The following is a 14,720-nucleotide window of genomic DNA, read 5'->3' as shown; positions in this document are numbered from 1 at the left end:
AACATCATCAGTGCTAGAAGGGCGTGGGGTTGGAGGAAGAGAGTAACCCCTAACCCTCACCACTCTTTGCTCAGGGACTGTTCATAGTTAACAGCCGCACCGAGAAAGAGTCTTACAACCAGTCCTCACTCGTGCGACTGTCAACATCCTTTGTTTCTTTCTCCATTCTCCTTCTTTCCTTCCTTCCTTCCTTCCTTCCTTCCTCTCTTCCCCTTCTTTCCTCCTTCCTCACTTCCTTCCTTCCTTCCTTCCTTCCTTCCTTCCTTCCTTCCTTCCTCTCTTCCCCTTCTTTCCTCCTTCCTCCTTTCCTTTGTTTCTTTCTCCATTCTCCTTCCTTCCTTCCTTCCTTCCTTCCTTCCTTCCTTCCTTCCTTCCTTCCTCTCTTCCCCTTCTTTCCTCCTTCCTCACTTCCTTCCTTCCTTCCTTCCTCTCTTCCCTTTCTTTCCTCCTTCCTCATTTCCTTTGTTTCTTTCTCCATTCTCCTTCCTTCCTTCCTTCCTTCTTTCCTTCCTTCCTTCCTCTCTTCCCCTTCTTTCCTCCTTCCTCCTTTCCTTTGTTTCTTTTTCCATTCTCCTTCCTTCCTTCCTTCCTTCCTTCCTCTCTTCCCTTTCTTTCCTCCTTCCTCATTTCCTTTGTTTCTTTCTCCATTCTCCTTCCTTCCTTCCTTCCTTCCTTCCTTCCTCTCTTCCCTTTCTTTCCTCCTTCCTCATTTCCTTTGTTTCTTTCTCCATTCTCCTTCCTTCCTTCCTTCCTTCCTTCCTTCCTTCCTTCCTTCCTCTCTTCATCTCTTCCCCTTCTTTCCTGCTTCCTCACTTCCTTTGTTTCTTTCTCCTTCCTTCCTTCCTTCCTTCCTTCCTTCCTTCCTTCCTTCCTTCCTCCATTCACCTTCCTTCCTTCCGCTTTTCATCCATCCCGTTTCTCTCTCTGGAGAAATCCCCGTAGTAGGCTGTTCACTTGCCAATGGCAGGAACTAATTAATTAAGGGCTAATTGGCAAGCCAGCCCTTGCTAGGTTTGCCAGCTGACTCGCTTACTACCAGGAGGTTAAAAGGAAGGGGGGGGGGTGGGAAAAAAAATAACGATCAAACAAAATTGCTTCACGCTCATAAATGTCCCCACACCTTGTTGGAAATTTGAATTATTATCGGGTCTTCCAAATTTTTCTAGGTAGCTGTGGAGATGAACCCAAGTTGGGCTAATAAACACTTAATGACTGATTTTGCGTTCTCCTCAGCACTTAACGAATGGGGCTTCGTTAAGATAATTAACTGAGCTGGACCTGAAAGGACTTCATCACGACGATAAGTAATACCCAGGTCCCTTGTTTTTAATCTAAATAAAATCTAGAGCAGTGTTTCTCAACCTTGGAAGCTTGAAGATGGGTGGACTTCAACTCCCAGAATCCCCCAGCCAGCAATGCTGGCTGGGGGATTCTGGGAGTTGAAGTCCACCCATCTTCAAGCTTCCAAGGTTGAGAAACACCGATCTAGAGGAAAAGAAGAAAGAAAAAAATAAAATAAAATTGGGCTCTCTTATTAATGAGATAAGGCACCGGAGATTGTGTTTGTGTGTCTCTCTGTGTGTTTGTGTATTCTCTTCCCTGCCATTTCCAATAGCGTGGACTATTTCCTCTTTGTGGCTCCTGGACTTCAATTCCCAGAGTTCCTCAGCCAGGATGATTTAATGATTTAATAACAATAAATTTAATGATTTAATAACAAATAACAATAAAATACCCAATGCTAACTGCGCAATTCTGGGAAGTTGAAATCCATAAACTTTAAAATGACAAAAAGTGAAAAAATACTGCTCTGTTTTAGCTCCTGACATACATCCTCAACTTACGACCGCAATTGAGCCCAAAATTCCTGTTGTTAAGTGAAACATTTGTTAAATGTGAGTTTTCCCCTCCGTTTTATGACCTTCCTTGCTACATTCGTTACCTTGGGCCACTGTCACAGTCGTAAGTATGAGTCAGTTTGCAAGCGTCCGAATTATGATCACGCGACCACGGGGATACTGCAACGGTCGTAAGTGTGAAAAAACGGTCGTAAGTCACTTTTTTTCATTGCCGGCGTAACTTTTGAACGGTCGCTAAATGAAACTGTTGTAAGTCGAGGACTGCCTGTTACAAGCGTTCGTTTAGTGACCGTTCGAAAAGTACTTACGAGCATTTCTCACACTTGTTGCCGCATCCCTGGGTTTACACGATCCAAATCTAAAGGCTTGGCAACTGGCACGGACTTACGACGGTTGCCGTATCCCTGAGTCATGCGATCCCCTTTTGCGACTGTCTGACAAGCAAAGTCCAGGAGGAAGCCAGATTCACTTAACAAACCCTGTGACTTAACTTCCTACCTGCGGCGAGTCGCTTAACAACTGTGGAAAATTCGTAAAATGGAGCAAAACTCCCTTGATAACTTACCTTGCTTAGTGACGGACGTTTGGGGGGGGCTCAATTGTGGTCGTAAGTCGAGGACGACCTGCGGTATTTTTCTCCGGAACAAAACAAAACCTCCGGCATAATACAGGTGTGTGCACTCTTTTAGAAAAAGAGAGAATTATCTGCTTTTTCTGCGTCTTTTCTGATCGCTTACAGCAGAATCCTTCATATCCTCTATTTCAGTGTTTCTCAACCTTGGAAGCTTGAAGATATATATTTATATATATATATTTATTTATTATTTATTTATTAGTCCAATTTATATGCCTATAAATACTCTATTTAGTACTGAGATATTAAATTATATATATAAATAAATACTGAGATATTAATATATATATATATATATATGTAGGTCTTTGGTTATTTGGGTTTTCTCCCGCGTAAAATTGGAGGTTTCTTGGCAACGTTTCGACGAAGTCTCATTCGTCATCTTCAGGCTGGTGTTCTCGGCTTCGTGCTTCTAGGAGCAATATGTGTGATCGCAGCTGTTTCTTCCTTTTAACTGCCAGTGGGGGTGGAAGAAGAAGGAAGGAAGAAACAGCTGCGATCGCACACATTGCTCCTGGAAGCACGAAGCCGAGAACACCAGCCTGAAGATGACGAACGAGACTTCGTCGAAACGTCGCCAAGACACTTCCAATTTTACGTGGGAGAAGACCCGAATAACCAAAGACCTACATACAAACACCCGCGAAAACCTGAGAAAACAAATATACATATATATATATATACATACATACATATATATATATATATATATATATATATATATATATATATATATATATATATATATATATATATATAAAATTCCCCTCCGTGTTTGTAAATGTTTCCCAAGCTTGCTTTCTGAATTCTCCCTTCTTCTTTTTCAGCGTTCTCGCATTCCCTACCATGAATCCCGTTTACAGCCCAGTTCAGCCTGGGGCTCCCTACGGAAATCCCAAGAACGTCGCCTATACAGGTAAAAACGATCGATAAAAATTAATGCGTCATAAGGATGTTGGCATGCTCCGGGAGCTCCTGGCACATGCAAGATGCCCAGCAAGGTTTTTCTCCTTCGGACTCAGGTTGTTAAGTTGCGCTATAGCTGTTCAGGATTTTTTGTGAGCGAGCCTACGACAGCGAGGACATCACCGAGCTCAGAGACCCCATAGTTCTCCTCCTCTTCCTCTTCCTCACCACCAACCTCACTCTTTTCTAGCACTGATGATGTTAGCTAGTTGGGTCATGAAACTAGGCAAGGAAAGCATCAAGCTCAGCGAGCACCAAGGACCCCACAGTTGTTGTCATCCTCCTCTTCCTCCTCCCTCAATCCTAATCTTCCTCCTCCCCTCCTTCCCCCCCTCACTCCTCCCCCTCCTCTCCTCCTCTTCTCCATAAACCCCACTTCCTTCTAGCACTGATGGCGTTCCCTATTTGGGTAGTGAAATGTCTACCAAGCTCAGAGAGCCCCAACAGCTCTCGATTTGGTCAACAAATGATGTAAATCTTGGAAGGAATTATTCATGTGGGCTGCAGAACAGAGGCCCGTTTTTAGCTTGTGACCCAGAGGAATTAACACGGATGGAGGAGGAGTGCGGTAGGGTAAGCAGAGAATGTTCCAGCAGTAGCCCATGAGAATAGAAGAATAAAAGAGCAGAGGCCAGGCGTTTTAATTTGTAACACAGCGAAGCTTGGACTTTTTGTTTGTGGGTTTAGTATGGACAGAGAAAGGCTTTGAATACTATTCCAATGTATGTCCTTGGTTTTTGCGATTGGAAAAAAAAACAAAAATGAAAGGATTTTCAGAGACAAAGAATTTTCTCTTACCGTAGCATGACTCATTTTCTTGCATTTACCAACCTTTATTGAATGGTGAACTACAGGTAGACCTCAGGTTACAACTATTTATTTAGTAACTGTTCCAAGTCTACAATTAGAAAGACAGATAAGAAAGACATGTAGGCAGATAATGAATAAATAAATAGATATGGATGGATGGATGGATGGATGGATAGATAGATAGATAGATAGATAGATGGAAAAAAAAACAAAAATGAAAGGATTTTCAGAGACAAAGAATTTTCTCTTACCGTAGCATGACTCATTTTCTTGCATTTACCAACCTTTATTGAATGGTGAACTACAGGTAGACCTCAGGTTACAACTATTTATTTAGTAACTGTTCCAAGTCTACAATTAGAAAGACAGATAAGAAAGACATGTAGGCAGATAATGAATAAATAAATAGATATGGATGGATGGATGGATGGATGGATGGATGGATAGATAGATAGATAGATAGATAGATAGATAGATAGATAGATAGATAGATATAGAAGATAGATAGATAGATAGATAGATAGATAGATAGATGATAGATAGATAGATAGATAGATAGATAGATAGATAGATAGATAGATAGATGATAGATAGATAGATATAGAAGATAGATAGATAGATATAGAAGATAGATAGATAGATATAATAGATAGATAGATAGATAGAAGATAGATAGATATAGAAGATAGATAGATAGATATAGATATAGAAGATAGATAGATAGATAGATAGATAGATATAGAAGATAGATAGATAGATAGATAGATAGATAGATAGATAGATAGATAGATAGATAGATAGATAGATAGATATAGAAGATAGATGGATGGATGGATGGATGGATGGATGGATGGATGGATGGATGGATGGATAAAAATATGCACACACATAATGAATAGATGATAGATATTATAGATATGACAGATATGGATGGATGGATGGATAGGTAGATAGATAGGTAAAGATAGGTATAGATAGGTAGGTAATAGGTACCCTGTTTCCCCGAAAATAAGACCTCCCCTCATAATAAACCCAATCCGGCTTTTGAGCGCATGAGCTAAAATAAGCCTCCCCCCGAAAATATTTAAACACAGAGCTGGAAATCAGGTAAGACGACAAGAGGAGCCCCATCTCGCTCCATGCGCCCCAAAACAATAAGACCTCCCAAAAATAAGGCCAAGCGTTTATTTCGGGGTTCAAAAAAAAAATATAAGACATGTTCTTATTTGCGGGGAAACACGGTAGATGATAGGTCAATAGGTACAGTAGGTAGATGATACTGTGTTTTTCCGAAAAACCTCCCTGGATAATAAACCTTCCCCGAAAATATTTAACCACATTTGCAGCCGCTCCCCGCCATTTCCTCTGGTTAGGGTTTTAGGGACACAGAGCTGGAAATCAGGTAAGACGGCAAGAGGAGCCCCGTCTTGCTCCACGTGCCCCAAAATAATAAGACCTCCCCGAAAATAAGGCCAAGTGCTTATTTCAGAGTTCAAAAAAATGTAAGACAGGGTCTTATTTTCGGGGGTAACACAGTAGATAGATAGATAGATGATAGAGAGATAGAGAGAGAGAGAGAGAGAGAGAGAGAGAGAGAGATGATAGATGAGATAGATAGATAGATAGATAGATAGATAGATAGATAGATAGATAGATAGATCGATATAGATGATAGATAGATGATAGAGAGATAGATAGAGATGATAGATGATAGAAAGAGAGAGAGATGATAGATGAGATAGATAGATAGATAGATAGATAGATAGATAGATAGATACAAATGATAAGATAGATATAGATGATAGATAGATAGATAGATATAGATGATAGATAGATCAATATAGATGATAGATAGAAAGATGATAGATAGATAGATAGATAGATAGATAGATAGATAGATAGATATAGATGATAGATCGATATAGATGATAGATAGATAGATGATAGAGAGATAGATAGATAGAGATGATAGATGATAGAGAGAGAGATGATAGATGAGATAGATAGATAGATAGATAGATAGATAGATAGATAAATAGATAGATAGATAAAAATATACACATACATAATGAATAGATGATAGGAATAAATGGACAGTGTGATTTTTAAAAATAAAAGTTGAGCCTTCAAAGATGAAAACTGAAAATGGGTTGAAAATGAATTAGACATTACAAAAAATGTGGAGAACATTCAGAAATGTGTATTCCCTTATGTCGTTCCTTAGTGACGCAGATTCTCGTACTACATTTTATATCGGCTCGTGGTACACCTGAGGCTTCCCCCCCCCCCCGTTCAAAACGCGTCTCTCTCGCTCCGCCAGTTTGAAGCTCCGCTCTGGGGTCTGGAGTATTAATCCCTCCTTTCCTCCCTCCCTTCTAGCTCTTTCCGCCAAGTCTCCGTGGAATATTAACCCGTTTTGTGCCCTAATCCTATTGCCATGGATTTGCGGTGGGCCAAAGGACAAACGTCACTCTGATAAACTCAAGAGGAGTTCCCTGGGGCCCCTGCGATATAATTTAGCTCTTTCAGCAACGGCCACAATTTGATCTGTTCTCTTTTAACCGCTGAGTGGTGATTTTAATTAAACGATTCTGAAAAAAAAAAATCAATGGGAGGAATTTGGAATAATTTACCCATAAATACCCTCCTATTTATTCCTTACCGTTGAGAAAATGTATGTCCTTGATGCTCCTGAAAAAAGCAAACTGCCACGATTTAAAGGAAAAACACTCACTAATGTTTAAAGAGAGTCCAGGGTTAGATTGTTTAGCTGCCTGATGTACAAGAAATATTTTGATTTATTCTGAAATTTATTTGCCGCTCGTCTCGGGTCAAACGACTCTGGATGGCTTACAGCAGAAAAACATTAAAACAGTAAAATATATAAGGTAACCTTTTATTGTCATTTTTTCCCAGTGGGCACATTGGCACACAAAAGTTATGTTGGCTGTCCTCAAAAGCATACACATACATAACACACATGTAGACATGCCATTTACATACATACATACATATGTAAGGTAGTCCTCAAGTTCCGGCCACAGTTGAGCCCAAAATTTCCATTGCTCACATAACTCCTCCCTAACAGTTCCCAGATAATATGATTAGATTAGATTAGATTAGATTAGATTAGATTAGATTAGATTAGATTAGATTAGATTAGATTAACATTAGATTAACATTAGAGTAATGTCAGAAAATTTCTCCTTATTTTTAGATTGAATCTCTCCTTGATCAGTTTCCATCCATTATTCCTTGTCTGGCCTTCAGGTGCCTTGGAAAATAGCTTGACCCCCTTCCTCCTCTCTGTGGCAGCCCCTCAAATATTGGAAGATGCCCTCATGTCTCCCTTGGTCCTTCTCTTCACTAGACTAGCCATGCTCAGTTCCTGCAACCGTTCATCGTATGTTTTAGCCTCCAGTCCCCTCATCATGAATCAGGAGAGATTCAACCTGGAAATAAGGAGAAATTTTCTGACAGTGAGAAGAATCAATCGACGGAACAGAAGTTGCCTGTTCTGTCCCCGTCCCACACGCACACACACCAACAGACATCCAAGAGTTAAAAACCAAACCGACAAAATCCTTTTCCTTATGATAACGGAACTTGGCAGCAACCTAGTGGCTGCCTGCCAAGAGTTTATTACTCACGAAGGGAAGAGATAACTTCTCTCCGCTTCTGGTACATCAAAGTAAAATGCTCAATAATTACAGAGTAACTTAAGTCCAAATATAATCCAGCAAAGTCTATAGCAAAAGTCCGGCAATGCAGAATGGCATGGAAGCTTTCAGCTTTGTTCGTCACAATGTTTGACTGGCCACCATGCTCCCTTTTATACCCTGTGGGGTGTGGTCCAGTGACTCAGCCTAATCTCGGGCACGCCTTTTCTTCTGTTGCGCGCGCTTTATCTCTGTGACGCTGGCGTGGGTCCAGCCAAGACTCATTACCCTCATCACTGTCCATCTGTGGCTGCGTGGACGTGCTTGGCCCCGGGCCTATCTCTTGACCTTCGGCAGACACCGAAGGCATTGCCAGAGAGGAGGGTCCTGGAGAGGGAGGCCTTGCCAACTCCTCCCCTTCACTCTCAGAGTCCTCTCCTGCCGATGACACAGGCTCAGGTAACGGAGCCACAACACTGCCTTCAAAAGTTGTGGGAGCTTCATCCCTGGAAGCTTTCAAGAAGAGACTGGGCTGCCGTCTGTCAGAAATGGTGTAGGGTCTCCTGCTTGGCCAGGGGGTCAGACTAGATGACCTACAAGGTCCCTTCCAATTCTGTTAATCCGTAAAGGATTCAGTCTCAGCCTTCCGAGTTTCTTTGGGAAGGCACGAAGGACTCAGCTGGAGATGCACGATCTGGGTGGTCGCTAAGGGTCGAGAGCATCTGGATGGCACATCATCAATGCAACCGAGAAGCTGACTTGGGAAGAAAGATGTCCTTATTACAGCAGCTGGAATTCCAAGGAGTATCTCTTGCAAGCAATTGGGGAGGATTAGCCTGAATTCAACTCCTTGTAAAGCTTGAGTGCTTCTGTTTCCATGTGACTGGAGAGTTGATTCTCGGCTGCTTGGCAACAGAATCCAGTCCGCCCACCTTGAAATCCAAAATTCAAGGGGGAGGAAGGAAAAAAAGAACAAGGGGTGCCTTTAGAAGAGGGTGTTTGGGTAGGAAAGCCCCTTCCCCCCCCATCTCTCCCCCAATTTCCATCTGCTGGTTTTCGGTTGTTGATAACGAAAAGCATATTATTTTCTTGCGCTACAAAACAGGATGAGGGTTTTGCTTGGGTTTTCTCCCAAGCGAAATGAGAAGCAAAGAGGTTTCAGGATGGAGGGATGGAGGGGAAGGGATGGAGGGATGGATGGATGAATGGATGGATGGATGGATGGAGAGACCAAGGAGAAATGGATGCGTGGATGGAGGGAGGGAGGGAGGGTGTGTGGTGGGATCGTGGGATGAGTAAATGGATGGATGGATTGAAGTACAGGTGAATGGAGGGGTAGACGGATGGATGGAAGGATGGGGGAGAGGGAGGGGAAGGGATGAAGGAATGGGTGAATGGGTGGAAGGATGGATGGAGAGACCAAGAAGGAATGGATGTGTGGATGGAGGGATGGATGGAGGGTATGAGGAAGGATGGAGGCATGGGTGACTGGAGCGATAGAGGGATGGATGGAAGGAGGGATGGACAGAGGGAAGAGATAGAGGGATGAGTGAATGGAGGGTTCGAGGAAGGGCGGAGGGATAGGTGGACGGATGGACGGATGGGGAGAGGGAGGGGAAGGGATTGAGGAATGGGTGAATGGGTGGAAGGATGGATGGAGAGACCAAGGAGGAATGGATGCGTGAATGGATGGATGGATAGATGGATGGAGGGTGCGAGGAGGGATGAATGAATGTAGGGATGGAGGATGGATGAATGTAGGGATGGAGGCAAAGGTGAATGGAGCGATAGAGGGATGGATGGAAGGAGGGATGGATAGAGGGAAGAGAGAGAGATGGATGACTGAATGGAAGGTTCGAGGAAGGATGGAGGGACAAGTGAGTGGAGGGATGGAAGGATGGATGAATGAATGTAGGGATGGAGGATGGATGGATGGAGAGTGAGGAGAGATGGAGGCATGGGTGAATGTAGGGATGGAGGTATGGGTGAATGGAGCGATAGAGGGATGGATGGAAGAAGGGATGGACAGAGGGAAGAGATAGAGAGATGGATGAGTGAATGGAGGGTTCGAGGAAGGACGGAGGGATAGGTGAATGGATAGATGGAAGGATGGGGAGGGAAAGAGAGAGGATGGATGGATGGAGAGTACGAGGAGGGATGGAAGCATGGGTGAATGGAGGGAGGGAGGAGGGATGAAGGGATGGCTGAATGGAGGAATGGATGGATGGGACAGCCAGCCTCCTTCTTGTAAGCTGCTTGGCAGAGCTTTCAACAGTGTTGTAGAGGACACTTAAAGACGAAGGTGCCCACCAGCGAAGGACTTCCTTCCTTTCCTCGGTTGCTGGTCTCGGGAAGCTACGGAAACCCTTGAAATGGAAATTTCGGAAGGGAAGCTCAGATGCGGAAACGCTCCAACCAGACCCCCCACGAAGCGAGGGGACCAGGCAAAAGCAGAGGACACCTTCGATGTTCCCCATACGGGGCCCACGGAACGTATCGCCAGCGCCTCGATCGAATCGCCCCGTTCCCTCAGATGTTTTTCCTCAGTGGCCAGGATGTAAAGAATCGGAGGAATCCCAGAACAGAACAGAAAAGTGAAGGAGGGAGTTGAAAGGCAAGAGACGGAGAGAGAGAGAGAGAGAGAGAGAGAGAGAGAGAGAGAGAGAGAGAGAGATCTGAAGTCGTTCATATCCTACAAGTCTTTTGTGGAGACACCCCGAGGGGGATCAATCTGGCAAAAAAAGAACAAAACACTTTTTTTGTTGTCTGAAAGACCCTCGAGGAGTTTTTTATTCAAAGAGACGCCACATTTTGTTCGGAGCTGAAATACCGGCCAGCGTCTGCGCACCTGTCAATCATTTGATCATCGGGAAGGTCCCACTGGGATGGACCAACCGTCCAGGTAACAAAGCAGATCAAAGAACGGCCGTATTTCTCCGCCAGCGTCTCTCTCCAGAATTGTTCCGAGAGAGCATCGCGAGAAGAGAAAAACCCGATGTCAAGTTTCGAGGTCGCCTCAAATAAATTGCATTTCAAACAAAGTCTTTGAAGAAAAACTCCTATTTATTAAGCATGACATTCTAACCCGACTCCAAACGAAGACAACATTGACTTCCAGCCCCAAAACCCTCCCTTTCCGTTCCCCATTCCCCTGCACTCATTGGCCATCTTCCAAGTCATTCTACCCCTAATCTACTGCTCCAGCTCAAAGGAATTTCCCCCCTCCCATCCCATTTCCTAGGGGATATTATCTCCAGGGAAAATAAGTAGGTGAAAAGTCAAACGTCCCTTTCCAGACGCCTCCGCTTCTCCTTCTTATGTCAGCACTAGAGTAAATGCAGCTTGAAGTGCTGACACCCGAGCTTTTAGGATTCTGCTGGCAGTCCTCGTCATACGACCCACAGCCGAGCCCGACATTCCCACGGCTGAGTGAGAGAAAGCCGTTCAGGGAGTTTTGCCCCGTTCTTGCGATCTTTCTTGCCACCGTCGTTAAGGGAGTCTCTACAGTCGCGAAGCTAAATAACACGGCTGTTGAGCGAATCTGGCTTTCCTCCGTTGACCTTTGCTCGTCAAAAGGTCGCAGAAGGGGATCAAGTGATCCCGGGACGCTGCCAACCGTCATAAATATGAGTCAGTTGCCAGGTGTCTGAATTTGGATCGTAGTCACGTGGCCACTGGGGATGCCGTGATGGTTGTAATTCTGAAAAATCAATAAAACCATGGACCAACAAAAATCATCCTTCCATTTCCTTTCTTCAGTTGTTACGAAACATAGAATCCTAGAGGTGGAAGGGACTGATCTGTCCCCGTCCACACACACACACAAACACAGCCAGCCGAGGGTTAAGGAAACACTTTGGCACACACTCAGGTCTTTATCTCCAACTTGGCAGCGATTTATACACCGTCTGCCAAGTGCATTTATTTCCACAAAACAGAAAGATAAGATACTTAGCGTACAAAAGTCCAATCAGAATAATATTCCTCTCAGCAGTTTCCGGACGAGGCTTTAGTGACTATCCAAGGTTTACTTTTGTTCGTCACAAGGATCGCTGGCCACCACCCTCTATTATATAGTCTCTGGGGTGTGGTCCAGTGACTCAGTTCTAATCCCTAGCACGCCTCCTGAGCTGCTGCAATCGTTTATCACGCCTTCGGAGGCATGCGTCCAGGAATAACGTCTCTCCCTCGCTCTCATCCGAGACACCTGTCTCCCGGCTAATCTCCTCTCCCTCGGCCGGCTCCTGAGACAGTGCCAGAGGGGAGGGGCCTGGAGAGGGAGGCCTGGCTGACTCCTCTTCCTCATGCTCGGAGCTTTCTTCCTCCGATGGGACAGGCTCAGAGGGCGGGGCCACAACAGGGACCTTGGAGGTCTTCTAGTCCAGCCCGCTGCTCAAGCAGGAGAGACCTATACCATTTCAGACGAATGAATGACTGTTCAGTCTCTTCTTGAAAACCTCCAGTGATGGAGCCACCCACAACTTCTGGTGGCAAGTCGTTCCACTGGTTAATTGTCCTCCCTGTTGGGAAATTTCTCCTTCGTTCTAAGTTGCTTCTCTCCTTGATGAGTTTCCATCCGTTGCTTCGTGTCTGTTGTGGCTCCGTTACCTGAGCTGACTTCTCTCACCTCTCGCCCGCCTCCGGTTCCGAATCCTGATCTCTAAAATTCTTCCGCATTCGGTGGGAACGTCTCTTCAAGGTCTCTGTGCGTGTAGATACAAGGTAGTCCTCAGGCTTACGGCCGCAATTGAGCCCAACGTTTTTGTTGTCAAGCGAGACGTGTTTGTGTGTGAAGTGAATTTTGCCCGCCGTTTTACGACCTTTTCTTGCCTCCGCAGTTGATAAGCAAGTCACCTGGCGGTTGAATGAATTTCTCTTTCCGTTGACTTTGCTTGTCAGAACGACGCAAGGGGGGATCACCTGACCCCCACAGTCTTCCTCCTCCAACCCTCCCTTCCTTCTAGCACTGATGACGTTGCCTAGTTGGGTCATGAAACGTCTGCAAGAAAATCAACAAGCTCAGGGAGCACCAAGGACCCCATAGTTGTCTTCCTCCTCCTCTTCCTCTCCACAAACCCCACTCTCTTCTAGCACTGATGACGTTACCTAGTTGGGTCATAAAACCACCAAGGTCAGAGAGCACTAAGGATCCTACGGTCATCCTCCTCCTCCTGCTGCTCCTCTTCTTCTTCCTCCTCCTCCTCTTCCTCCTCTTCTTCTTCCTTCTTCCTCCTCTTCTTCTTCTTCCTTCTTCCTCCTCTTCCTCTTCTTCTTCTTCCTCCTCTTCCTTTTCTTCTTCCTCCTCCTCCTCTTCCTCCTCTTCTTCCTTCTTCCTCCTCTTCCTCTTCTTTTTCCTCCTCTTCCTCCTCTTCTTCTTCCTCCTCTTCCTCTTCTTCCTCCTCCTCTTCCTCCTCTTCTTCTTCCTTCTTCCTCCTCTTCCTCTTCTTCTTCTTCCTTCTTCCTCCTCTTCCTCTTCTTCTTCTTCCTTCTTCCTCCTCTTCCTCTTCTTCTTCTTCCTCCTCTTCCTTTTCTTCTTCCTCCTCCTCCTCTTCCTCCTCTTCTTTTTCCTCCTCTTCCTCCTCTTCTTCTTCCTCCTCTTCCTCTTCTTCCTCCTCCTCTTCCTCCTCTTCTTCTTCCTTCTTCCTCCTCTTCCTCCTCCTCTTCTTCTTCTTCTTCCTCCTCTTCCTCTTCTTCTTCCTCCTCTTCCTCCTCTTCTTCTTCCTTCTTCCTCCTCTTCTTCTTCTTCTTCCTCTTCCTCCTCCTCCTCCTCTTCCTCTTCTTCTTCCTCCTCTTCCTCTTCTTCTTCTTCCTCCTCCTCTTCCTCCTCTTCTTCTTCCTTCTTCCTCCTCTTCCTCTTCTTCTTCTTCCTCCTCTTCCTCCTCCTCCTCCTCCTCCTCCTCCTCCTCCTTGCAAAGCCCCCTCCCTTCTATTAGTTAATGACATTACCTCTTGGGGTCACGAAACATCTGCAAGAGAACCACCAAGCTCAGAGAGCACAAAGGACCCCACAGTTCCTCCCCCCCCTCCTCCTCCTCGCTATTAGTTATGACATTATCTAGTTGGGTCACAAAACATCTGCAAGAAAACAGCCCCACAATTTTCACTGATTGGATCACATTAGGATAAGCTTACTCATCCATCTGTTTGAAGCACTGAGCCCACGAAGGACAGCTGTGGCTGTTTTCCTAGCTTTTCAGTTTATCCCCTGCCAGATGTTTACTCCGACAGCTGTTACGAGTATTTTCTTCCCAGAAGCTAGGAAATGCTCAGTTTGCAAGGGGATTAGTAAAGGGACGAGGAGAAGGAAGATGCTGCAGAAGATAAATTTTGAAGAGTTGCCAGCATCCAGATGTGACAAAGCATAATGGCTTCTCCATTGACTCTGCATACAGCTAGTCCTCAACTTACGACCACTTGTTTAAGGACCGTTCGAAGTTACAACGGCACTAAAAATAGCGCCTTATGACCATTTGACACACAACCGTTTCAGCCTGCCCATGATCTCATGATCCAAGATTCAGACGCTCGGCAACTGACTCATATTTACGACCTACTGACAAGCCAAGTCCCGGATTCACTTAACAACCGCGCGGCTAACTTAACCCCTGCAATCATTCACTGAGCCACTGTGTGGCCAGCAAGGTCTTAAAACGATGCAAAACTCACTTAGCGACGGTCTCGCTTAGCAATGGATATATCGGGCTCGCTTGTAGTCGTAAGTCGAGGACTACCGGTGCTATTGATCATTTTGTCTCACAAGTCAGCCAGATGTTCCAACCGGATTTGGCCTTT

The 14,720-nt window shown here is 44.9% G+C and overlaps 1 protein-coding gene across 2 annotated transcripts in view; it reads left to right on the top strand.

The window, feature by feature from the left end:
• The window catches only part of FAM168A (family with sequence similarity 168 member A), an 85,622-nt gene that overhangs the window by 41,903 nt on the left and 28,999 nt on the right, over positions 1 to 14,720 (top strand). For both annotated transcript variants that reach the window (XM_070943010.1, XM_070943009.1), the window contains one exon: positions 3,321 to 3,409. In XM_070943010.1, the coding sequence (XP_070799111.1) occupies positions 3,340 to 3,409 (70 nt within the window). In that variant the 5' untranslated portion in view covers positions 3,321 to 3,339. The remainder of the gene's footprint in view (positions 1 to 3,320; positions 3,410 to 14,720) is intronic.

This window comes from Pituophis catenifer, unplaced genomic scaffold, assembly GCF_029215685.1.
Source record: "Pituophis catenifer annectens isolate HBS135680 unplaced genomic scaffold, rPitCat1.0.hap2 SCAF_4, whole genome shotgun sequence".
NCBI lineage: Eukaryota > Metazoa > Chordata > Lepidosauria > Squamata > Colubridae > Pituophis > Pituophis catenifer.
The sequence above is the reverse complement of the archived record's forward strand: the minus strand, read 5'-3'. Positions and strand labels throughout refer to the sequence as shown.